Source organism: Carica papaya, chromosome 1 (genome assembly GCF_054855325.1).
Source record: "Carica papaya isolate Zhongbai chromosome 1, ASM5485532v1, whole genome shotgun sequence".
In the NCBI taxonomy this organism is placed as follows: domain Eukaryota; kingdom Viridiplantae; phylum Streptophyta; class Magnoliopsida; order Brassicales; family Caricaceae; genus Carica; species Carica papaya.
In genome coordinates this window covers 27,675,248-27,697,771 of record NC_142309.1, presented here as the reverse complement: position 1 = coordinate 27,697,771, position 22,524 = coordinate 27,675,248, and the positions used below count along the sequence as shown (strand labels likewise).

The window sequence follows — 22,524 nt, the reverse complement described above, 5'->3', positions numbered from 1 at the left end:
TAAGAATATTTTTGACGTTATTTTAATGGTGCTCTCTCTGAGGACAGGAGATTTATCATACTTTTTATGAAAAATTTAAATTTGAAATAAGTTAATTTACTAAAAGAAAAGGTGAAGAGCAAGTTAAATTGGTTTGAGGGAAATTTTGCTTAAATTGTGGATTTACAATCTATTAAGTTGGATAATGGAGTGGAGGAACACACACTTAACCCCGTATGTTGTATAGTGATAAATAATAGTCTGATTAATGTATGGTATTCAACGGACGTGATGAAATCTTATTTGTTTTAACTTTCAACCTGATAAGATGGTAGTAAACGGTATCCGACTGACACATTTTAAACGAATTTTAAAAACAACTTGAATCGTTAGTATGTGACGGGTATTTTCTGTTATACCATACTAAATAAATAATTTTTTAAAATATATTTTAATTTTTTATTTTTTTAAATAATTTTAAATTTAATATAATAATATATAATTATAATAATTTTATTTTTATTAAAATTAAATTAATATGATAATATAAATAATAATTATTTATTTTATTAAATATAAAAATTTAATTTAATTATACGTAATAATTATTTATTTTAATATAAATTTAATTATATTTTTATATAATTTATTTTTTTATTACATATTTTTTATAGATTATTTACTATTATATATAATAAAGTACGGATAAATTATTAATTTAATTAAAAATATAATCATATCATCCTATAATTCAAACAAAATAGCTGGCGTTAACATATATTAATACACAATCATCAACATATAACAAAATTTTGTCATTCTCATCATGTACTATTGACATCTAATAACTATCATTGTCATACGTTAATTACTCATTATTAAAATTTATTCAAACAGAGCATAAGAGACATGAAAATTACTGCGAAGAACTTCACAAAATTAAAATGAATGTTAGAACATACTATATTCGTAAAGTATAAATAGAATTCTAAAATTACGGATAATTATAAGTCTGTTTAAGTTATTGGTTTCATTTAAGAGGCAACATAACACTTTTTTTAGCAGGAATTTACAAATAAGTTAGCAGAACTATTGAGTTTGCTTAATACTTAATTTTTTTCTAAGTATTCATTAGTTCCTTTAGATTCTTAAAATCTACAATCAAAATTTTTTCCCTTTCTTCTTCTCTAGAAAATGAAGATGAACAAAATATATTTTTAAAGAAAAAAGAAAAAAAGAAATAAAAAAGTCCAGACAAACCGAACCTACCTTCCTATTCGATCATTTTCTATGCTGGAAAAGGCGACTTCTGTGCAACAATCACCATTTCTCTCTCTCTCTCTCTCTCTCTCTCTCTCTCTCTCTCTCTCTCTCTCCTTCTAAACTATTTCCTTGTGTCTCTGTTTCATTTTAAACAGAGACAGGAAACCCTAAGCTAGGGTTTCAAGATCGCCAAGGGATAACGCTTTTAGTTTATTAATGCCAAATTGAAGAAAAGAGGGGAGCGTTTCCGTTTCTTCTTCATCTCCTGACTTCGGGTGCTAGTTAGCTGGTGGGGTCAAAGCCATGGCCGGTCGCAGAGACAAAGGCCAAACGCTTCGTGGATCTCGAATCGCAGTAGCCATTGCCATCGGAATTCTTGTTGGGTGCATCTGCGCTCTCGTGTACCCTAACGGATTCTTCAGTGCTAATTCGATAACCCAAAATCGCCGACTCTCCAAATCAAGTATTCAGGTTCAGATCTTGGTCCCCCTTAATACCTCTGTTTCTCTATATGTTTACATTCTCCGGCCGCCGTTTTTTTTTTTGCTGTAAATAGAAGATTGTTAGTCGTAATGTCGTTTGATTATGTTATTGAATTGATTCCAGTGACACTCTTTTTAACCCTCCAAACCTTGATAGTTGACTTTGATTCCAGTTCTTGACTTCGGAAATGATGGATGTTATTTGTGATGAAGTCGTATCTGGGAATTCGAGTTTGACTTCATTTCTTTTATTTGTTGGATATTCAATTAGCACCTGGAGAATGATTAACTTGCTTCCGGTAGGAGAATGAGAGATTCGAGTTCTTTGCATGTGTATGCAAAACACGAATTGAGAGAAAGGAGTGGGACATGAAGACATGAAGAAAAAGAAACTACTTTTAGGACTTACTTTTCGTCGTGTATGCCTTGGAAATCTTCTGGTACCATATGGAACTTGAAGGGAGTCCATTATCCTAAATAGCTTTTATTGGAGAAACTGGCAATTCCCTGTTTTGCCATAGAATATTGAAAATTGAAGCAGGATTATTTTATAATGCATTAGATGCGATCATGTAGCATTATTTGAGACCATCTCCTTATCTTCTGTCCCTTTATCTGAAAAAAATTATTTAACCATCCCCTTTATAATCTCATCACTTCATTTCTGCATCCTGATGCCTCAATGTTAGTGTCCCACGGGCATTGCATTAAATACCAGCGCTCTGGACACCATATTTTGATGGTAGGTGTGTTGTTTGATTGTCATTGTCTTTCACCTGGATTTTTACTTAGGGTTGGGCATTTACATACCACAACATGTTATTATGGGTATTAGTATTTTAAAAAGAAGTTATGTATGAATACTTAGTTTCTAGTGCAATTAGATGCGGCATAATTTTATGGTTCTTACTTTTTGCTGGCACTTTGTTTTTTAGACTGTCTCTTCTCCATGTGAATCACCAGAACGGCTTAAAATGCTAAAGTCAGAACTTGTATCTCTCTCAGAGAAGAGTGCTGAGTTACAGAAACAGATCAGAGAGCTCACGGAAAAGTTAAGGCTGGCTGAACAAGGAAAAGATCATGCTCAGAAGCAGGTGTTAGCTTTGGGTGAACAGCACAAGGCTGGGCCTTTTGGTACTGTAAAGGGTTTGAGAACCAATCCAACTATTATTCCTGATGAGTCTGTAAACCCAAGATTGGCAAAGATCTTGGAGGTGGTTGCAGTTCAGAAAGAGCTTATTGTTGCACTTGCAAATTCCAATGTTAAAGACATGTTGGAGGTTTGGTTCACTAACATCAAGAGAGCTGGTATACCCAATTACCTGGTTGTAGCATTAGATGATAAGATTCTAGATTTCTGCAAGTCGAATGATGTTCCAGTGTATAAGAGAGACCCAGATGAGGGTATTGATTCTGTTGCAAGAAGTGGAGGTAACCATGCTGTATCTGGATTGAAGTTTCGCATTTTGAGGGAATTTCTGCAGTTGGGTTACAGTGTTCTTCTTTCGGATGTTGATATTATCTACTTGCAGAACCCATTTGATCATCTTTATCGAGACTCTGATGTGGAGTCTATGACTGATGGTCACAATAATATGACAGCTTATGGATACAACGATGTATTTGATGAACCTGCCATGGGTTGGGCTCGTTATGCTCATACAATGAGGATATGGGTTTACAATTCTGGTTTCTTCTATATAAGGCCTACAATTCCATCTATTGAACTCTTGGACCGTGTAGCTGATCGGCTTTCTAGGCAATCAAATTCTTGGGATCAAGCAGTTTTCAATGAGGAACTCTTTTTCCCTTCCCATCCTGGCTATGATGGGCTTCATGCTTCCAAGAGAACTATGGATTTCTATTTATTCATGAACAGCAAAGTCCTCTTCAAAACAGTGAGGAAAGATGCTAAACTAAAGAAGTTAAAGCCAGTGATTGTTCATGTAAATTACCACCCAGATAAATTTCCAAGGATGAAAGCTGTTGTAGAATTCTACGTAAATGGCAAGCAAGATGCACTCGATCCATTTCCTGATGGTTCAGACTGGTAGAAATAGGAATACAGAAGATTTAGTTTTCACCCTTGCATGGGTTCTTCTACCCACTCGGTAAAGTTCACCGAATACAGGTAGTTTGTTTTGACTTTGTTATCTTTCTGAGCAATTTTTCCTCCCCTCTTCAATGTTCTCCACCTTTTTGCTTTTTTAATATCCATCTTGTACTAACATTATAAACTTGTGTCCAAAATTTTAATTTACTACGCAATAAGTTTCTTCTCAATCTTGTATGCCAACTACAAATCTTTTTTTTTTTTTTGTTGCAAGTTTTGTTACAGTTGGTGCTTTAAATTTTACAACCTATCATACGTCTAAGATTTAAATTACTGCAAAATGCATTTTTGGTAGCTCTTTTTTCTTTTTTTTCGGAGAGCACATTCTTGGTAGCTCGTTTACATGCCCTGCATATAATTCACTCACTTTAGAAATGAGGATGTTGATTTATTGATAACGATCAGGACTTCAAGTTACCTTAAAGATGGCCTTGAGGAGGATGTCATGCTTTGACTTCCGCAGTACTAGGAATTTTGTAATGGTGAATTAGATTTCAAAGTACACCAGAGATCTCTAGGTTTTGGGGTTTACTTACAAAATTTAATCCAGTTCTTGGGTTTGGAGGAAATATTATGATCCACCTCAATGGATTAACAATGCTGAAACAACCTTTGCAAAGATAGATCATTCTTTTTTCCAGAGAATGCATGACAAATTACTGTTAAAAAAAAAAAAAAAAAGAAAATTAGAAGAAGTTTTGAAGAAACTTTGAAGTAAATTATTAAATAAAGTTATTGATTTTTCAAAAATTTTAAGAAATTATCACCGAAAACATCAAAAAAAATTTTTCTTTCAATTTGAAGAACTAAGCAATTGTTGTTCCTTCCTATAGATGCTTTATATGATGCAATTGAAATCAGTAACTGTACAGTCGTAATTGGTAGGTTTTGTGGACATCAATCAGTTAACTTCATCCATCCTATGACTGTATACATCAATTTGGTATAGGAGAGAAAATTGGTGCTCTGTTTTATTTTTCTTCTGGATAAACTATGCCATTGAATTCTCCTTCTTCTTCCACCTTTTCGCGCACATCTATTGGCGTTATTTGGAGTTCATGCTATTAAATAGTTGATTAGATTTGGAGTTTGTTTCGTGAATAATTCATAACATGATTAAACTTTCTACAATCAGATTCAATATAATCTAAAGCGACTCATAAATAATGTCACTAATTTTTCTTATTTCCTTCAAAAAAATCATCTGACCTTGGTAAACAAAATAGAAATTTCTCAAACAACATTTTTCATCAATAAATATAGGCAGAGTTCATAAATTTGAAAGAACAAATTGCGTAAAATAAAGAATTCGTCAGGTGCCAAAAAGAAGAAAGAAACAGATTTCTCTGGTGGAGATGGTGATTATAATTTGGTAGTTTTGAAACTACATAAACTACAGAATTTAAACACAAAATTGTTAAATATATGTAGAGAGAAAAGACTGAAAAAGTAAAGGTCAGGATAAAATGGTGTCCCCATGGACTCTTCACAAACGTCTTTTCAGGGAATATATAAATAGGAACCAGTCAGTTGTCGTCTTTGTCCCGTTTGGGAAGAAAGAAACCAGACGGGAACAAAAATTATTTTGATGGGCAACAAACAACAGCCTGTCAACCCAAATGGAAAACGAACTTGAATCGGCTTTGTATCACAAATAATTCGAATTAATGGTCGCCATGGAAATTAGCTTCCGCTCCCGGACAAATTAGACCTTCTAATTGTGATTTTGGATTTTTTCATTCTTATCCACATAACCAGATCCTCAGTACCCGACTTTGTGGTTTCAAATCTCATAAACCCCTCCTTACCTATAACGGCTTAACCCCACACTGTCTCCTTCCTCTCATTCCTCAGGTCCATCGACGCCAAAACCTTCACGTCTCTGCATTTTGACTCAAACTTTCAAGATCGCTTAAGGAGCTTATATATTCCATAGCTTTCCCGCCAATTCTTTATTCAAAACGTTTGCACCCACTTCTGGCCTAACCATTTGGTTGAGGGAGCGCCGTGGACAGGTGGATTAACTTATAGGTTCTGTTCGAAATGGACGGATTCTCAGAAAGGGAAAGAGTTCTTTTGGGTTATACTCCCAAAAATCCTTTCGTAAGCTCGAGTTCTGCATCAAACACCGATCAGAGGAACTCGGATATTGATTTCGACGACGTGTTCGGAGGCCCGCCAAGGCGGTCGTCAGTTCAAGAGATGCGCTCCAGCTTCAGTGAAGCTGCAGATTCGTGTGGGTTAAGAGGTGAAAATGAAATGCGGTCGTCTCTTAATCCATGGACTGGGATCAGAGAGAAGCCAGTGTTTGGGGAAGAAGGGGCGAATCGGAGGCGTTACCCAAGTAAGGATTTCTTCGATGATATTTTCAGGGGCAATGAGTCTGTGAGTTCTTCGCCCAGAAAGCACGACAGGGACCCTTTCTCTTCATCTCCTGGCTCCAGGGTCTTAAGCCCTGCTCGTCCTCTGCCGCCTAAAGCTGAGCCATTTGAGACCTCTCTTCCTGCTCAATTCAGGTTTATGCTTTTTTTCCTTTGCTCTCTGCATGGTTTTCCGCTTGCATATTCAAGAAAATAGAGAATAAAGCAGCGTAATATAATTATTTATTCTTCTGAGTTAATATGATATATCATACTAGAATTAAAAATTTAAGCTTAAACTCCTTTAGTTTGTCTACATATGATTACTGACACGAGATTGGATTTGCCCAGTCAAAACTATCAACTTATTGTTATTCTTTTCTTTTTCACCTCCAGTTGATCAATTTTCTGCGTTGTTGAATTATGGTTTTGACTGGCAGGAATACGTAGATTTGGGTCTTGCCTAGTTTCTTCTTTGTCCACTGTCATGGTGATTGCTTCATGTTTAGTTAACTTGTTTGCTGTATTTGAATTTCTTTAAATGTTCTCCTTGTCGTCATGGTACACACTCCATGACTTACTTCTTTTGCTTGTAACTATTCAGCCTCCCCACCAAACTAACCAAAGGAGTTGAGCTTCCAACATTTGGCTCCGGTTCTCGTGGCAAGTATAAGAGCAAGGATGGATCTTCCAATGGTGCAAACTACTACTCATTCTCTCCTTTATCTAGATTCTCAATTCAACCAAAACAGAGCCAAGAGGTGACAAATGATATGGCTTCATCTCTCTACCAGAGCAACCTTTTGGAGGAGTTATCTATTGGCAATGAAGAACCATCAACGCTGGCCAGAAATGATGGAAAAGAAGCTGCACCTGATTTTAAAAAAAATTCCACGGACCAGGAAGTTTCAAACAATGGAAACCAATTTCACTTCTCAATATACAAATGGGCAAGCAGGGGAGCACCTGTAGCTATGCCTCTAAGGGGAGGGCTTAGTTCAAGATTTAAAGAAAAGGCTATGGAGAGATGCTCAAGCTCGAATGGAAGGATTGAGAGTGAAAATCTGATAGGGGGATCAGCAACAACAAAGGAGCATCATCCTAAGCTCTTCAGGATGGAACCTGAAGAACTAGCAAATAGGTCGTTTCTTGGTTCATGGAATCATAAGATCGAACCATGCGAGAGCAGTGAGGAAAAAATCCTTACTATCTCTAAATCAGGAACGTCGAGCAGCCACGACAGCACTGTGAAAAATCTTCCTGTTGATACTACTTCATGTCATAGAGGGGAAGAAATGAAACCTCATTCTCTTTCTGAAAGAGGTTTATCTGGTATACCTGAGAAAGAAATATTTGTGGTTGCATCAGAGGCTTGCAAACCTGAGTCGAACTCACTAAAGAAGCTGCTGGATAATGATGATGAACTAGGTGAGTAATGTTCCATGTAAAGCATGTCGATTATTGATGCTGTTTCTCATGTCATTTTAATTTCCTCTTTTGCAGGCAATGGCAAGATGACTAGTAAAAACACAAGGAAAGAAAGCAAAATGGAGACTGCCAAAAAGTCCTCCGTAGATCTTGATAGACGTAAAACAAAAAAGAAACTAGAAGGGAAAAAGGACTCTCCAGATAGTGGAGAAGTTGGCAAAGCTAGCTTCCGAGGTTCACCTATGAACTCAGGGGATCGTGCAAAGACCAGAAAGGGAAAGGTTAAGGAATTTGTTAAAATGTTTAATCAGGAAGTTTCACTGAATACTAAAGGTTTTGACCCTCAAAGTCGAAACGTTGGCGGGAAAGTGAGAGGCACTTCTGGAGGAGAGAATATAGATGATGCCAGCAAGACTAGAACAGAAGGGACAGCTCGTAATCCTAACGAGGAAACAGAGCCAATTTCAGATACTCCAGCCATGGTAATAAAGTTAGAATACTTTGTTGAAGGAAGCCAAACATTGATAACATTTATGATTTGGTAGCTTTTGGGTGCAAATTAATTCTATTTCCTGAAAAGTTTTGGTGAATATGACATTTTTGTTGGACTATTATAAGAAATATTTACGATCTTTCAGGTAGATGAGTATCCTCAACTCTTCAGGAAAGAGGATCCCGCCATAAAGAACACCAACCATATGTCTAATGGTATCTCTGGTAGAAAAAACAGCTCAGAATCTAGATCTGGTTGGTTCTATCTCCTCCTCAGTTTTCCTGGAGTTACTGGAACTAAAGTACATAATGGCTATCCAAATGATTAAACTATTGATGTCTGCATGTGCTATTCTCAGCATCAGTTCCTGATGGCTCCAAAATGTTTTCTGGAGATAATGATGACACTTTTCAAGTGAATTTCCTGGTATAAAATCTATCCTTTCTTTTTTCTCTTCACTGGTTGCTGATAAATAATGTCCAAATTATTTACACCATAGAAGAGTTTCACCATCTCCTAATGTGATTTATTTACTTACTGTTGGGGAATTTGTTTATGAATCCCGGGTAATTATTTGATGGTGCAGAGTAACTTATTGTTATAGGAACACCCTCCCCCTCAAAATGCCAATAATGTGTCTAGTTATGCATCACGTAACATTAGAAAGTGATATTCCTGCAGTGAATCGAACATTACTCGTATACAAGCATAAAGTTAGCTCCCTATTTTGTATACTATTTAAAAAAAAATTCATTTGCTGATGAATAGTATACTCTCTTTATGGACAGCTAAAAGAATTATCTCATGATGAGAATCAACTGCTACAAACCTGCACCTGCCCCGATGAGATTCAGGTACTGTAAGATTGCCATGCATGAAAGATATGTATATAAAATCCTACTTTCAATCATGCTGCAAAGCAATAACGCTTCATGTTCGAATAAAATAGGCAATTGATGCTAATATACGAAAGTGGTCAACTGGTAGGGAAGGAAACATCCGTTCCCTCTTGTCAACTTTGCAATATGTAAGTTTGATTGATTTTGTTATCCTCTTCAATTGCTACTCTTCTGTAATGGTTGCACCTGTTTCCTTATTTTGTTTTCTCCATCATCAGTTTCTTTCTTACATAATGATTATGTTAGTAACTAGTGAGATTGGGATAAGCTTTTCTCTTAAACTTTCAATGGTTTGCTTTGGTTCACAACTTTCAAGATTTTAATTATCCTGTTCGTCCTTGTTAAAAGCGGGAGCAGTGAGTGAGAACTCAGAGGAGGCTGGGAGAGACTCACATTGAACATGCCAATGCAATTATTTGCAAGAGCATAGTGAAATAAATTGTAATTGAAAAAGTTATTTTCTCAAGCCCCTCAGGGAACCTTTCAATAAAAATTAATGAGTTATTTATGCAGGTTCTTTGGCCTGAGAGCGGGTGGAAGCCTGTTCCACTTGTTGACATAATTGAAGCAAATGGAGTAAAGAAGTCTTATCAGAAAGCTCTACTCTGTCTTCACCCTGATAAGCTACAGCAGAAGGGTGCTGCTTCTCATCAGAAGTACATTGCAGAAAAACTTTTCGATATTTTGCAGGTAATGTGGACCTTTGCCTTAAATTTTATTAATAAAATGGTATTTGTTTACTTTGTTTCAATGTGATAATCATCGCTCAAAGAGCACTTCTATCATTCCTTGGCTATCAATTTTTCTGAGGTTGTCTGTAGTCAAGTTTAAGATATAGGTACTGATTGTAGGTCTTAATATAGTCAAGAGGCTCAGAAGGCTGCTTTTTCGAATACTTCGATTGCAATTTTGGAAAATCAATATAAACAATTAGTGTTGTTAGGATGTGTGTGGTTCAAAGTCAATCGCTAGGTAATTTAACGAGGAATTGAATCCATTCAGTTGTGAATGAAAATATGAAAATTGTGATTCAATCTTTTTTTATAAAGTACCTGAGGTCAAGAAATAAAATTAGAGTTAAAGCAGTGGTTAGAGCTATTTAGGCTAAAGAGTTATCCTGGCAGATTGACATGCATACTTCATGCATGCTCACTGAAGACAATGGCATTCCTGACATCTAGATAAGATCCTTTTCATTTCATAATCATGTGTTTGCATCTCTATATTTATTCACCCTACTCTTCATCTTTTTACAAGACAGTAAACATTTCAGAAGTTAAAAGGATCCATCTATCTTGTCAGTAGCAAACATTTTCTCCCCTATATATTTGTGTTCTCCAAGCATTTCCAAATTTTAATTTAGTTACATGATAAGCTCAAGACAACTGACGGACGAGGAATAGACAGGTCGCACATGGTCCGTAGCTGCTATGGGTCCATCGTCATGCACATGGGATGACTGGTTGATCACCCACTTGTTTAGGTGGTCAACAAGAATACCTTGTTTCTCCATCAATCTTAGCTTTGGTTCGCCTGTGTTTTTGTTCTTTGTAAGACTAACTCAAGTTTCACTTTTCTACTATTACCCTGTGGTCCTGTTCGCTTTTGTAACTGCAAAACAAGTTCACTCAACCACCCATTTGCGTATGCTTAACATCTTTGTCAGATAGCTTGATTATGGTATTATTCATAGATTTGAAGGTTGAACATAACCAACTTTACTCGGTTGACACAGGAGGCATGGACTCACTTCAACTCACTTGGTTCACTATAATATATTCTGGACGCTTTGTGGCAACACACACCGTCAGTCAGGAAAGAACAAATCAGGTGCTCCTCGCATGATAGCGTTTATGTATGATAATCATTCAGAGTTGTGCAAAAATCATGGTAGATTTATCGTACGTACTGTTTAAGATATCACAGGGTGAATAAGTATATCCATCTTGTCGTAGTTTTATAGGTCGAAAGGAAGATGAAAAATGGAAGTGGTTGACTGATTGATGGATTGATTGATTGAAATGGGCACGCGGACAGCAGATGTTTTACTACTGTTTTCTTCATTCCCTCTCAAACATTTGAATTCAAATGAAAGGGAATGATGGGGGAAAGGCAGAGGGAGTTAGTGATTGGTTAATAAGAAAGTTTTAGGTAAAAGAAAAAAGATTGGAAGAATAGAAAGGCAGAGTAGGGAATTGGGTGTTTTGGTATGTAATTTTCCTGTCACAAAGTAACAAAGAATCTGCAACACTGTTGACAAATCCACGTACAATGATTAAAGTTTTTACAAACCAAGTCCCCCTTGTCTGTGGCATGCTCCAGTTTTTTTTTTTTTTTCAATAAGTAAAAATTTTACGACATGGTTATACAGTTGGAGTACCAACAGGGGGGATTTTAGCAGTATGGTTGTAACTCGGGGTTAAAATTAAAAGTCGTAAGGGGTAAAAATTAAAGATAAAGAGAGATTAATTAGTGAAATTATAACTGCAAATCAATCCAGTGGACCCAGTAAACAGTTGCTTTTGCTTAATTTGATCAAAGCCTGACTTGCTAGCAAGACCTCATACTTTTCAGCCTTTCTCAAATATAACACGACCTTTGTCGTCTTCTGCCACATATATATATACACACACACACACATATATACAATCCCATGTGGTGTGGTATAGATTTTTGGACGTTAACCCATTTTCTAGGTCCTGGAATTTGGCAGTACGACAACATTAAGAGCCAGGCCTGGCCCGGGACCCAGAGTTGCTCCTACAGGCAATACCACTTTTATATCAAATTAGTAGACAATTTTGTAAACTCTTTATTATTATTTATATTGGAACATATGGATTTTGATTGGATAGATAGAAACATACCGTATAAGTCTGTTTGAATTTGTAAATTAAGTTTTTGCTTAAGAGTTTGTGAAAGGGGTGTGGGGGTGGGGGAGGAGGATGACACGAGATGCCGATGAAGGTATTTAAAGCAGTGGGCACGACAGCACAAGCAGCTGTTTCTGTGCAAGAAAGCTGGCAATCTATTTTATACACACACACACACACACATATATATATATATATATATATATAGAGAATAGGGTACCCAATAATTTACAGGTTGGTTGGAAATTTATATAATAAGTGGGTTTTACATTACATATTACCATATATTATATAGTTTCCAAACAATAATTGCTATATAGTTTGAGATTATTATTCAAAATTAAAAAAAAACACAAAACACGTATGAAGTTAGTGGTGGGGAGAGGGGGGGGGGGGGGGGGGGGGGTGTCCTATTCAAATCTACTTTTTCTTGAAAATGGCATCTCGTATTTTTGCATTAACATTCTGGGAATACATACATACATACATATATATATATATATTATCTTATATTATATTATATTATATGGTTAAATGTATAGTGAGAGCGCAGGTGTACACGTGCATCCTTTGGCCTTATTACAAACTCTTCTTTCATTCCCAAATATACTTTGTAAATTTCAACTTGACTGACCCCATCATAATAATATTATTTTCTTCGAAATTAATTTTACTTTTTATAATTCTGTTTCATTGTATTTTATTTTTCTTTTAAAATTAAATTTTGAATCAGAATTAATATAAAAATTCTTATTTAATATATATGTATGTATATATATGAATTGACTGGCAGTAAAATCTAACTTTTGAGAAAATTAAAAATTTTTACAGATAAAAAATTCGTAAGAGAAAAACGTAATAATAATGGCGAGGGTGATGAACAGGGACAGTGCCTCGACAGAAGAAAATTACTACTTCCACGACACTTTTTTCTTCATTCTTCTTCTTCTTCTTCTTTCAATTTTAATTTTGACCGGAGGCTGGAGCGAGGGGGGAAGAGAGAGTCTTCAGAGTACTATATTCTCTTTCTACACATGCAAAAGTGAAAAACCAATTGGCTTACCAGTTATATTACACCAGAGAGGAAGGTTACTCGTGATTTGGGAGTGAGTGAGACTGAAAGTTTAGATACATACGCACAGAGCAAGAAGGAGATATCTCTCTATCTATTCTTCTTCGCTTCAAATTTTGACCTCTTCTTCTCTCTTTCCTCTCACATTTTGCTCGTTTCTCAGCTCAGATATGACACAAATCGCGTGCGTATGAAGGAGTTTTAGGTCGAATCCGCCTGCGAATTGCTGATTTTATTCTCAACTATGTGTGTTCTGCCTGCAATGGCGACCTTTTGTAAGTTCTTGTGCTCCAAACTGGATTTGTTTCCTATGTATTGTTTACGCTTTATATTTCTCTTGGCACATGTTTCTGCCTTGGCATTTCTAGATACTATTTTCTTTTATCTCCTTCCGGCTCCTGCAAATTTTCTCTGATAAAATATCTTACAACTTCACTGTACAGTCCTATCGAGGTTTGAGGCTGAAATTGGTAGTGGTTACTGTTTTTGTTTTCTTCTCTTTCTGTCTTAGTCTTTTCTCTGGCCGAACCCCCCCCAACATATGTCTTTTCTCCTTCACGTTCTTCCTCAGTGATTGTTTTGAGAAACGGGACCTGCTGCTTCTCTGTTACAATGTATATGTTGTTCCAGCTGGAGATAAGCCTCAACACATTTTAGTTTTCTTTAATTTCAGCCTTTGTTGGTTGTTGTCAATAGATCTGGAACAATTCTTCTACTTATTTTGTGATCTTGACCCCCTAAAGCTCTTCTTCCTATCTTCTGTGGAGAATGCTGCAATTGTGCTTTTCATAATTATATGATTTTCTTGCCTACCCTGGATAATGCAGCACTTCGTCATCGAATTTTCAGGGAAAAAAGGTTGATTTTATTTTGTTTTTCTTTCAATCTCTCTAACTCTATTCATGAAGAAATGATCTCAGGCTCTTATGACATTACTGATAATTTAGATATTTTTTTTCTCACTTCGTAGATACCAAGTTCCTTTGTCATGATAATTATAGCGTTGTGCTTGTCAATCAGAGGTTTTGTCAACATGGTTTCATATACCCAATTCTCTTTGCATATGACATGCGAGCCTAGAGGAAATTGTGGCATGATTGTAGTTTCAGCTCTTTTACAGGGACTAATTAGAACTACATGTTATTGTTGGATCTCTATTTATTAGACATTTAGAATTCATGTCTTTTAGTTCTAATTGTTTTTTCTTTCGCCAACTCCCAAGTGGTTGGAATAAGAAGTTGCTGAGGATTTGGGTTGACTTCAGCCGTTTGTTCTATCTATCTCTATCATCTTTGTGTTTCAAGTTGCCTTGAATTAATCTTATCCTCCACTAAGTTTTTGAAACTTAAGTCAACTTCTAATGCTGACCAGACTGTTCAGCATGTCGACAAGTTGGTGGAGTCTCAAAATCTTTTTCTTGTTACTGTTCACGAACAGATCTATAGTTGTCTTACATTTGATATATCTTTTGTACAGTAAAAAGGTAAAGAGAACTTCATAATCTGCAACAAACTCTGGAACTTAAAATTAAAGACAAGTTTTCAACCTCCTTCCTATTTATAATTTTTCTTGTATTGGCAAGTTTTAGAGTTCTTATAATGATCCTAGTATACAGGAGTAGTTAGTATGAAGGATGGTGGAAGCCAGCTTTTAGTTACCCTTGGAGTTCTGAGAATATTGTAACTTGGTAATTTTAGGATTATGATTAAAATTAGGCAATTACATATACATTGAGGAAGATTAGGGTTTTGATGATTTGTGGTGAGAATGGCAAGAAAGTTTTGGAGTTATTCGGAAACTTTATAACTTTGCTAATTTTAGAAATTTAATAGTTTTGGAGGTATCTGGCAAGTATTTTGTTCATGGCAATAAGGTATACCAGAGGTGGATCGTCTAATTTAAGCAATAACATGAAAGCAATCAGTAGCTGAACCAAGAGTTCGGAGCAAAGCTTTAGCCCCTACTTCTGGAATCAATAGAGATACTCACCAGATTCTGAGAGCTTTCAAGAGTTTGGATGAATGAGAGACGTGTTCATAAATTAGGCGATTGATTTTTTTTTTCTTTTTTTTTTTAGAATTAGGTGGTTGACTTGGTTTATTTATATTTGCTCCCAGTCAACTGACCCATACGCCGTTAACCAGAATAAAAAGATTATTTTATGATAGTTATAATGTTGATCAAGAGTTGTGAAAAATTCAGTACTGTTCAAGAGGAGTCTAGCCTTCTAGGAGAGCAAGCTTCTTACAAAATTTCTTGTAACTTGGGGGGGAAAATAAGGAGTTGACAATCTCTTCTCTTTGCCTGGAAGTGATCTTCTGAGGGAGAAAACAATTAAATTGGAATATAGTGTTTTGACTTGAGGAATGTTACTGGTACAGATAATCCATTGAAGCAGCAATTCCACACAGAGGAACAGAGTTAACCTATAGCAGAAGAAGAGGTAAGTGGTAAATAAAATGTACATAGAATATTTTCACATATCAATAAATGAAACTCGTTTTGTAAATGATATTCTTTGCAGAAATCTTCTTCAGAGTCTGGATCTCTAACATCCTTAATCCTTATTTTCCTTCTTGAGAAGATGTAGTTTTATATTATATCAATTCTTGGCAACTTTTTCCAATTGAGGACTTCTTAGTGAGAAAATAAACATTAAAAATTTTCAGTCGTTTACTGCGGGTTCTGCTTTCAGTTATTTCCCTTGCCTTTTTTCTGTTTTTCATATTCCTGTTGATAATAACTTAAGGGAGGCTTCTCATTTAAATCATGTGCTCGGAATGACCTCTTTCATTATTTTTAACACTTCCCTCAATTTCTTGGTACTATTTATACTGTTTTTGACCAATATCTTTTCGCCACTGGATTGTCAGTTGTAACTTTATCAGCATTAACTATGAACCACTATTCACCCAAAAAAACTATGGACCACCAAGCAATCTTCGTAAATCTTCACAGGAAAATTGACATTCAGTTAAGAAAATGATGATATAATTGACTTATATTAGAGCTTCAGAAGGGATCCAAAAAAAGTTACCATTGACATAATCAATGATTATGCTCAACATTTTTCTTCCCCTTATAATATGTATTTTTGTGTATCAGGTTTTTGAACATTTCATGCTTTCTTTACGTAAAGCGGCTAATACCCCTCTGTTTTCCCACGATCACAGGTTGAAGAGAGCATTAATTGAAGTCTGGGCTTCCTGTTGAGAAAATATGAAATTTGGATCAAGAAAAGGTTGGAGGTGCATTACTCATCTCCGATTAAAAGGGAAACCAGCCACACGCTTTTGCTTGTTTCCCAAGTTGAAGTCAGCTAGCTATGGTCCTGGCCATGCACCAGTTTATCTTAATGTATATGACTTGACACCAATGAATGGCTATGTTTACTGGGCTGGTCTTGGTATCTTTCACTCTGGTGTGGAAGGTAAATCTACTCTTCACTTAATTAGTTGAATATCTTGTGTTTTCCATAATTATCATTCTTTGCTAAATACAAATTACTGCTCTCTGATTCTCCCAGCAGAATATTAAAGCTTTAGCTTGTTCCTTTTCACAGTCCATGGTGTAGAATATGCATTTGGAGCTCATGATTATCCAACGAGTGGTGTTTTTGAGGTTGAACCACGACAGTGCCCTGGCTTCAAGTTCAGGAAATCAATATTTATTGGAACCACATGCTTGGACCCTATTCAGGTGAGGGAGTTCATGGAGCAGCAATCCTCGAGCTACAATGGTGATGCGTATCACTTGATAGTTAAGAACTGCAACCATTTCTGCAAGGACGTTTGTTACAAATTGACTGGGAAGCAAATCCCAAAATGGGTAAATAGACTGGCAAAAATAGGTATTGTTCCTCAAATAAAAATTTGCATTTGAATTCTCTCTTTTTCTTTGGAAAACTGAAGCCATTAAACTTTCTAAGCATATACTTCTTTTACCAATCTTTTAACACGTGAGATCCTTTCTCAATTAGAAACAGAAATTCAATGTCAGGAGACTATTTGCCATTACTTGCTCTCAGGTCTTCCAGTCAGATTGCCATGATAGTGGACTTCTAAGTCTTAGGAACAGGAATTCTTTTTAATGTTAAACTTGATCTTCTGGATTATGCATGTATTGAAGATAGAAAAACTGTGATAAAAAAATTGGTTCCCTGGAAGAATTTGCACAACTAATTTTTCTGCAGGTCATAAAATACTGTCAACTCGCAGTTGCAGCTATTACTATTTCTCACGGACCTGGTTAAAACCTTGTAAATATTGTGAACTTTTTGGCAGTGCCTAAAAATGTGGGTTTGAAAATTTTACAGTTTTGATGGTGAAATAACATATTCATTTTGGTGACTGATGCTGGCACAGATGTCTTAAATTTTAGTTACTAGGATAACTTTTTTTGAAAAAAGAAAACAATAAGATTGCTGGTGCTATTATTTATTGTTATGCTGCATTGCGTCACCCCTCTCCATAAACTGGTTTTTCCATTTATGATTTGTTCACTGTGTCTGGCAGGTTCAATCTGCAATTGCATTCTCCCAGAAGCCCTCAAGATTTCCGCAGTGCAGCATGACCCTAACTGTGAATCATATGATAGTGAAAATAGGAGGCTACGAAGCGCGTTCAGTTGCCTGTCTTCGATCTCCATGCGGCAGAAGCAATTGTCAACGTCTTCCTTGTTCCTACAATCTCCTTTGAGAGGCTTCCTACCTCCATGGGAATTGAAAAGGTCTAATAACAATTCCTTGAAGGAAAGATGATGGCCAAGAAGAGTGTTTGGCGGATGTTCCACAAGCTTCTCGGTACGTGATTGTTTTTATTATATTGTTATCATGTCCTATAGCTTGAGATTCCATTTATTATTATTATTATTATTATTTTCGGGAGTGAAGTTTGTCACTTTTTTTTTTTTTTGTTTACTTCTTTTGTTCAAAGGTCAGGTCAGGTGGTGATATCACAGGCTGCTTGCTATGCACCTAGTAAGTGTATCTTCCTGGGGAGGGTGAAAACTAACCCCTATAAACGTGTAATCAATCTCCTGGATTTGAAGCTTGTCATCTTTGTAATTGTAGTCTTTTCATTACCTAACGGGTTTTCCTTTTGAGTTGGAACCATCTTTTGCACGCATCATACACAAAATATTCCAGCTCATTAGTGAGACCATAATGTTCTAATTGACTTCAACTCATAACATTCGCCTGTAATGCAAGAATTCTTTGAAGAGTATACAGTAAAATGTTAATTAGGCTAATTGCTTGAATAGAAATATTTCTAAAGGGTATCAAAAGAAAATGAGATGTGAAATTCTAGCCAGAACCATTTATACACTAGTCAAATATTTCCTGCTCATCACAGCTGACACAGTTACAGGGATTAAGATACCCAGATGGTAGATAATCCGTAAAGCCATTAATAAATAATTCATAAAACTTAGAAAAGCAGAATAGTGATTGGTGTGGCTTTTTATTCCTGAAAGTAGATGTATGATTAAGAACCCCCCAAATAAAAAATCTTATAGGGTCACTTTACCATGTTTCTCTCCCATGAACTCTCACCATGGGCACCTAAATTAAGTTCATTATTTAACCACTGAAATTGAAACTCACCCTCTTCCACCGGACTCAACAAGACAACCAGTTCTTATGAGTACTGATGATGGCTGATAAAAGTCCAGCACTGGACACCACCAGCGGACCCGAAAGTCTCCCCTTCCCATCTCGAATATCCGCTAGCGACATCAACCCATCTGCCAAATCTTGTACAACTGATAATTTCTTCATCATCTTCTTCTCTCTCAATTTTCTCATCTTCTCCTCTTCCCCCTTGCATGAAATTCCCCTGGAAATCGAGATCTCAATACTCGATTTCAAACATGCCTCGTCCTCCATTATTTTCTTCAAATCCCTTATCTTAAGTGCAATACTCCCGAAGTAACCAATGAACTCCGCCCAAGCACTGATTATCTGCAAGTTACGCGAATGTTTACTGTCGATCAAACCAGATTTTGCTAACCAAACGAATTGTTCAACGAAGTAATACACACCCTCGCCCCCGTAGGCGATAATTGAGAAGAAGATCTCTTGCTTTGAATCGAAATGCGAGTTCCTTAACGCATTCAAGTCCTGCACGAATTTGCCGAGTCGAAACGCTTTCCGACTAAGTCCCACACTGGACTCGAAGCTCTTGAGGCGACGATTCAGGGTGAGGGCTTCCGGTACGACGGAGGAGGCTAAGATAATCTTGGTGGCGTACCTGGAAATCTTGAGGAGTTTGTCCACTCCGTCTCTCCTTGCAAGGTAAGCTTCGAGATGGTTTAACAAGTCTCTATCTTTGGGTTTTGATCCAGTTTGGGTTTTAGGGTTTTGCGGGGGAAGGGGAGTTGGATTAGTTAACTCCGTGGAGTTCTTTTCCGGAGATTTCAAATCCATGACGTTGCAGAGATGGGAGAGAGGAGGAAGGAGAACGCAGACCTCGTGGAGGGTGATTGACCAACTGGACTTGCTGGTAATAACTTGCTTCTTTATTTCTCAGAATTGAAAAGCGAAACGATGCGTTTTGGCGCAGCGGCTCTGATCCGTAAATGAGATTTTATATACTTGACACCTACACACGCTTCTTTGTTATGTGTGCCGCTGTAACCGACATGGATGAATAGTTTATTAAAACTGAAAAGACCATTTTAGCCTCAGATCCACACGATTTATAATATTTTTCTTTCTCAATTCACCAGACTTATTTACAAATAGCAGTAATTTTTTTAAAAAAAATTTAAGGGAATTAATTTTATTTTAGAAAATTAAATTCTAGACCACATATTACTAGACAGATAATTCTAACAAACAAACCCGTAAAAGAACCAAGACACGTCCACAATTCACGAAGCAGCGAAGTGGAAGCTACAACCTAACTTCAGTTATGTGTAAAGTCTCCGTACTAGAGCCATGAATAACCTAATAATTACACTACCCAGAGGTTCAAACTGCATAAAGAGTTCACACTTCGTATTTCGCCTTCAAAATCACCTGCTTTCATTTTCACGTGAAACAGTCATGTATCTCACTTTCAACTGCATTATTATCACAACTGAACATTTAGTTACTAAATGAGCACCTTACATAAGATGATGAAGGACATATTATCACAACTGACACTATACGTATCTCAATTATAGTACTGCCAAACATTACATTAAAAAATTACGTATAAAATTTAGGATATAAAAATTATGCATATAAATTTAGAATATAAAAGTTAAAATATATATATATATATATATAAGGTATCTTAAATCTGAATTTTGAGACTGAATGAAATAAGAAAGTGAACAAATTTTCCAACTTGTCCAAATTCGGAGGTGAAGGTGACCAGTAGGATTGATGATACTGCTATTATCACTTGGGGGAATTATGCCAACTTATTACAAATTGTATATTGCTTTTCAGAACAAATTGAATATGAAGATGAGAATCAACAGTAATGAGTCAAAAAATTATGTTCTTATTCCTTCCCACTAATAGCAATGTAATAGGATTCCAATATATATATATATATATATTATCTTATTTCATAATTAGTTGTATTATCTCCAAAATAGTTGTTGATATATTAAAATTTTATTTGGTACAGGAAAATATTTTTTTTGTTCAAATTTATATTTATATATAAACAGCTTTTCATGTGAGTATGTAAAGATTTCATATTTGCAAAACACCAAAGCACAAATAAAATAATTTTTCAAAGCACTAAGATAAAATTTTTTTAGTGCCTGTAAAACACCAAAAATTATGACATTAAAAGAAGAACAGAAAAATTAATACATGCGTGACAATTGTTTTTTCCAATATGCATTGGTTTGATGTTACATTTGCATCTAAGTACATATGCCATTGAATTAATTAAAGCCACACCCAATTTCCATCTCTATAAATCCAAGGGCATCTCTCAGCACTAAGATAAACAGAACCACTCCATTAATCTTCCTACTGAGACTTTAGACGACTTGATCATGGTGGTTGCTACACCTAACAAAACTCATGTGGCCGTATTGTCAAGTCCAGGCCTAGGACATATCATCCCCCTTCTTGAGTTAGCCAAGCGACTTGTTATCTACCACGATTCCCATGTCAGCTTCCTCAACATCACCACTACTGAATCCTCAGCTGCACAAGACCACCTCCTCCGCTCACCTTCCCTCCCCAATGGCCTTGACATTGTTGACCTGCCTCGAGTCGACGTAGCTACGGTATGCAGCCCTGACATCCCCATAGCCCACAAGATTGGTGTTATTGTAGAGGAGAGCCTCCAGTCTCTTAAGTCACTTCTGATTGATTTGGGCAAGCCGAAAGCATTGGTCATTGATCTTTTTTGTACCCAGGCTTTTGAAATTTGCAGCCAATTGGACATTCCCACATATTTATTCTTCACCACATCCACGGCTTTCTTTGCTTTCTGTTTGTACCTCCCTACGCTTGACCATGAGGTCGAGGGTGAGCTCGTTGATCTTCCAGAGCCAATTGAAGTTCCAGGTTGTACACCAGTCAGGCCTGAAGACCTAGCTGACCCAGTTCGCCATAGGAAGACTGATGATTACCAGCTATTCGTACTTCTTTCTAGTAGATTTCCATTAGCAGCTGGGATTTTTCTCAATTCGTGGGATGATCTTGAGCCAGTGGCACTCAAGGCAATAAGAGAGAATACTTTCTATAAGCAAATACATGCCCCGCCAGTTTATCCTGTTGGTCCGCTGGTCAAGCAAGATGAACCATTGAGCTCGAAGGATGCTGAGTATCTAGCATGGCTAGACAAGCAACCATCTGAATCAGTTCTTTTCGTGTCCTTTGGGAGCGGAGGCACCTTGTCAACTGAGCAACTGAGGGAGCTAGCTTGGGGTCTCGAACTAAGTCAGCAACGATTCACTTGGGTAGTTCGCCCACCTTGTGATACTGCCTCAGGCACCTTTTTCAATGTGGGTAGTGAGCTGAATGACCCAAAGACATATCTCCCAGAAGGATTCCTTGAGAGGACTAACGCATTGGGTCTGGTGATTCCATCATGGGCTCCACAAACCACAGTACTCCGCCATCCATCAACAGGCGGTTTCCTATCTCACTGCGGATGGAATTCATCACTTGAAAGCATAACTCATGGCGTACCAATGATCACTTGGCCCCTTTATGCAGAACAGAGAACGAATGCAACATTTCTGACAGAGGAGGTAAAGCTAGCAATCAGGCCCGAGGTGGAGAGAGGAAAGACAGTGGTTAGACGTGAAGAGATAGAGAGAGTGGTGAGAGTACTAATGGAGGGTGAGGAAGGAAAGGCTATTAGGTGCAGAGTTAAGGAACTAAAAGATAGCGCTTTAAAATCATTAGATTATGGGGGGTCTTCTTATGAATCACTATCTTGTGTGGCCAAGCAATGGAGACTAAACTAATTAATTTAGCTCCCATCACCATATATAACAAAATAAATTGTGCTCTCTTCTTCTTCAAAATAAATATATATATATATTTTATATGTACCTAGTTAAGTGCACATATCGCTTAAGTAACTTTTTTGATCTC

At 36.6% G+C, this 22,524-nt stretch overlaps 5 protein-coding genes across 16 annotated transcripts; 4 read left to right on the top strand and 1 right to left on the bottom strand.

Moving 5' to 3' along the window:
• Positions 1–1,255: 1,255 nt before the first annotated feature.
• Positions 1,256–4,007, top strand: LOC110813620 (arabinosyltransferase RRA3-like). The gene is made up of 2 exons (XM_022040832.2): positions 1,256–1,713; positions 2,660–4,007. The coding sequence occupies exons 1-2, from the start codon at positions 1,546–1,548 to the stop codon at positions 3,776–3,778; spliced, it is 1,287 nt and encodes a 428-aa protein (XP_021896524.2). The 5' UTR covers positions 1,256–1,545; the 3' UTR covers positions 3,779–4,007.
• Positions 4,008–5,380: 1,373 nt separating this feature from the next.
• On the top strand, positions 5,381–11,312 carry JAC1 (J-domain protein required for chloroplast accumulation response 1). 6 transcript variants are annotated; one of them, XR_015813323.1, is made up of 11 exons: positions 5,381–6,353; positions 6,802–7,625; positions 7,701–8,107; positions 8,264–8,372; positions 8,477–8,544; positions 8,907–8,972; positions 9,068–9,145; positions 9,531–9,707; positions 10,425–10,500; positions 10,753–10,847; positions 10,973–11,312. XR_015813323.1 is itself a non-coding variant. In XM_088207569.1 (9 exons), the coding sequence occupies exons 1-9, from the start codon at positions 5,881–5,883 to the stop codon at positions 10,789–10,791; spliced, it is 2,241 nt and encodes a 746-aa protein (XP_088063695.1). In that variant the 5' UTR covers positions 5,382–5,880; the 3' UTR covers positions 10,792–11,312. The 6 variants fall into 6 exon arrangements, 1 of the variants encoding a protein (XP_088063695.1); XR_015813319.1 differs by having other exon boundaries at positions 10,425–10,567; XR_015813316.1 differs by having other exon boundaries at positions 10,753–11,312.
• Positions 11,313–12,752: 1,440 nt separating this feature from the next.
• LOC148270511 (PPPDE putative thiol peptidase family protein) lies at positions 12,753–18,212 on the top strand. 6 transcript variants are annotated; one of them, XM_088207646.1, is made up of 7 exons: positions 12,755–12,996; positions 13,126–13,237; positions 15,344–15,405; positions 16,136–16,392; positions 16,525–16,812; positions 17,477–17,763; positions 17,897–18,212. In XM_088207646.1, exons 4-6 carry the CDS (start codon positions 16,182–16,184, stop codon positions 17,719–17,721), a joined length of 744 nt encoding a protein of 247 aa, XP_088063772.1. In that variant the 5' UTR covers positions 12,755–12,996; positions 13,126–13,237; positions 15,344–15,405; positions 16,136–16,181; the 3' UTR covers positions 17,722–17,763; positions 17,897–18,212. The 6 variants fall into 6 exon arrangements, with proteins under 6 accessions (XP_088063780.1, XP_088063793.1, XP_088063785.1 ...); XM_088207654.1 differs by having other exon boundaries at positions 12,753–13,237; positions 17,902–18,212; XM_088207667.1 differs by lacking the exon at positions 15,344–15,405 and having other exon boundaries at positions 12,754–12,996.
• Positions 18,213–18,242: 30 nt separating this feature from the next.
• Positions 18,243–19,645, bottom strand: PEX11A (peroxin 11A). 2 transcript variants are annotated; one of them, XM_088207629.1, is made up of 2 exons: positions 19,005–19,645; positions 18,778–18,924 (listed from the first exon to the last, which is right to left on the bottom strand). In XM_088207629.1, exons 1-2 carry the CDS (start codon positions 19,387–19,389, stop codon positions 18,872–18,874), a joined length of 438 nt encoding a protein of 145 aa, XP_088063755.1. In that variant the 5' UTR covers positions 19,390–19,645; the 3' UTR covers positions 18,778–18,871. The 2 variants fall into 2 exon arrangements, with proteins under 2 accessions (XP_021896508.2, XP_088063755.1); XM_022040816.2 differs by having other exon boundaries at positions 18,243–19,630.
• Positions 19,646–20,932: 1,287 nt separating this feature from the next.
• Positions 20,933–22,481, top strand: LOC110813602 (anthocyanidin 3-O-glucosyltransferase 5-like). Its single transcript, XM_022040810.2, has one exon. The coding sequence runs from the start codon at positions 20,967–20,969 to the stop codon at positions 22,392–22,394; it is 1,428 nt and encodes a 475-aa protein (XP_021896502.1). The 5' UTR covers positions 20,933–20,966; the 3' UTR covers positions 22,395–22,481.
• The last annotated feature ends 43 nt before the right edge of the window (positions 22,482–22,524 follow it).

Excerpts from the sequence above, each read along its gene's own strand:
- LOC110813602 (XM_022040810.2), top strand. The coding sequence starts at position 20,967 with ATGGTGGTTGCTACACCTAACAAAACTCATGTGGCCGTATTGTCAAGT.
- LOC148270511 (XM_088207654.1), top strand. The coding sequence starts at position 16,182 with ATGAAATTTGGATCAAGAAAAGGTTGGAGGTGCATTACTCATCTCCGA. Across the intron at positions 16,393-16,524 it reads CTTTCACTCTGGTGTGGAAG|TCCATGGTGTAGAATATGCA; the intron begins GTAAATCTACTC and ends TCCTTTTCACAG. Across the intron at positions 16,813-17,476 it reads AAATAGACTGGCAAAAATAG|GTTCAATCTGCAATTGCATT; the intron begins GTATTGTTCCTC and ends TGTGTCTGGCAG.
- LOC110813620 (XM_022040832.2), top strand. The coding sequence starts at position 1,546 with ATGGCCGGTCGCAGAGACAAAGGCCAAACGCTTCGTGGATCTCGAATC. Across the intron at positions 1,714-2,659 it reads TCTCCAAATCAAGTATTCAG|ACTGTCTCTTCTCCATGTGA; the intron begins GTTCAGATCTTG and ends TTTGTTTTTTAG.
- JAC1 (XM_088207569.1), top strand. The coding sequence starts at position 5,881 with ATGGACGGATTCTCAGAAAGGGAAAGAGTTCTTTTGGGTTATACTCCC. Across the intron at positions 6,354-6,801 it reads TCTCTTCCTGCTCAATTCAG|CCTCCCCACCAAACTAACCA; the intron begins GTTTATGCTTTT and ends GTAACTATTCAG. Across the intron at positions 8,545-8,906 it reads CTTTTCAAGTGAATTTCCTG|CTAAAAGAATTATCTCATGA; the intron begins GTATAAAATCTA and ends CTTTATGGACAG.
- PEX11A (XM_022040816.2), bottom strand. The coding sequence starts at position 19,389 with ATGGATTTGAAATCTCCGGAAAAGAACTCCACGGAGTTAACTAATCCA.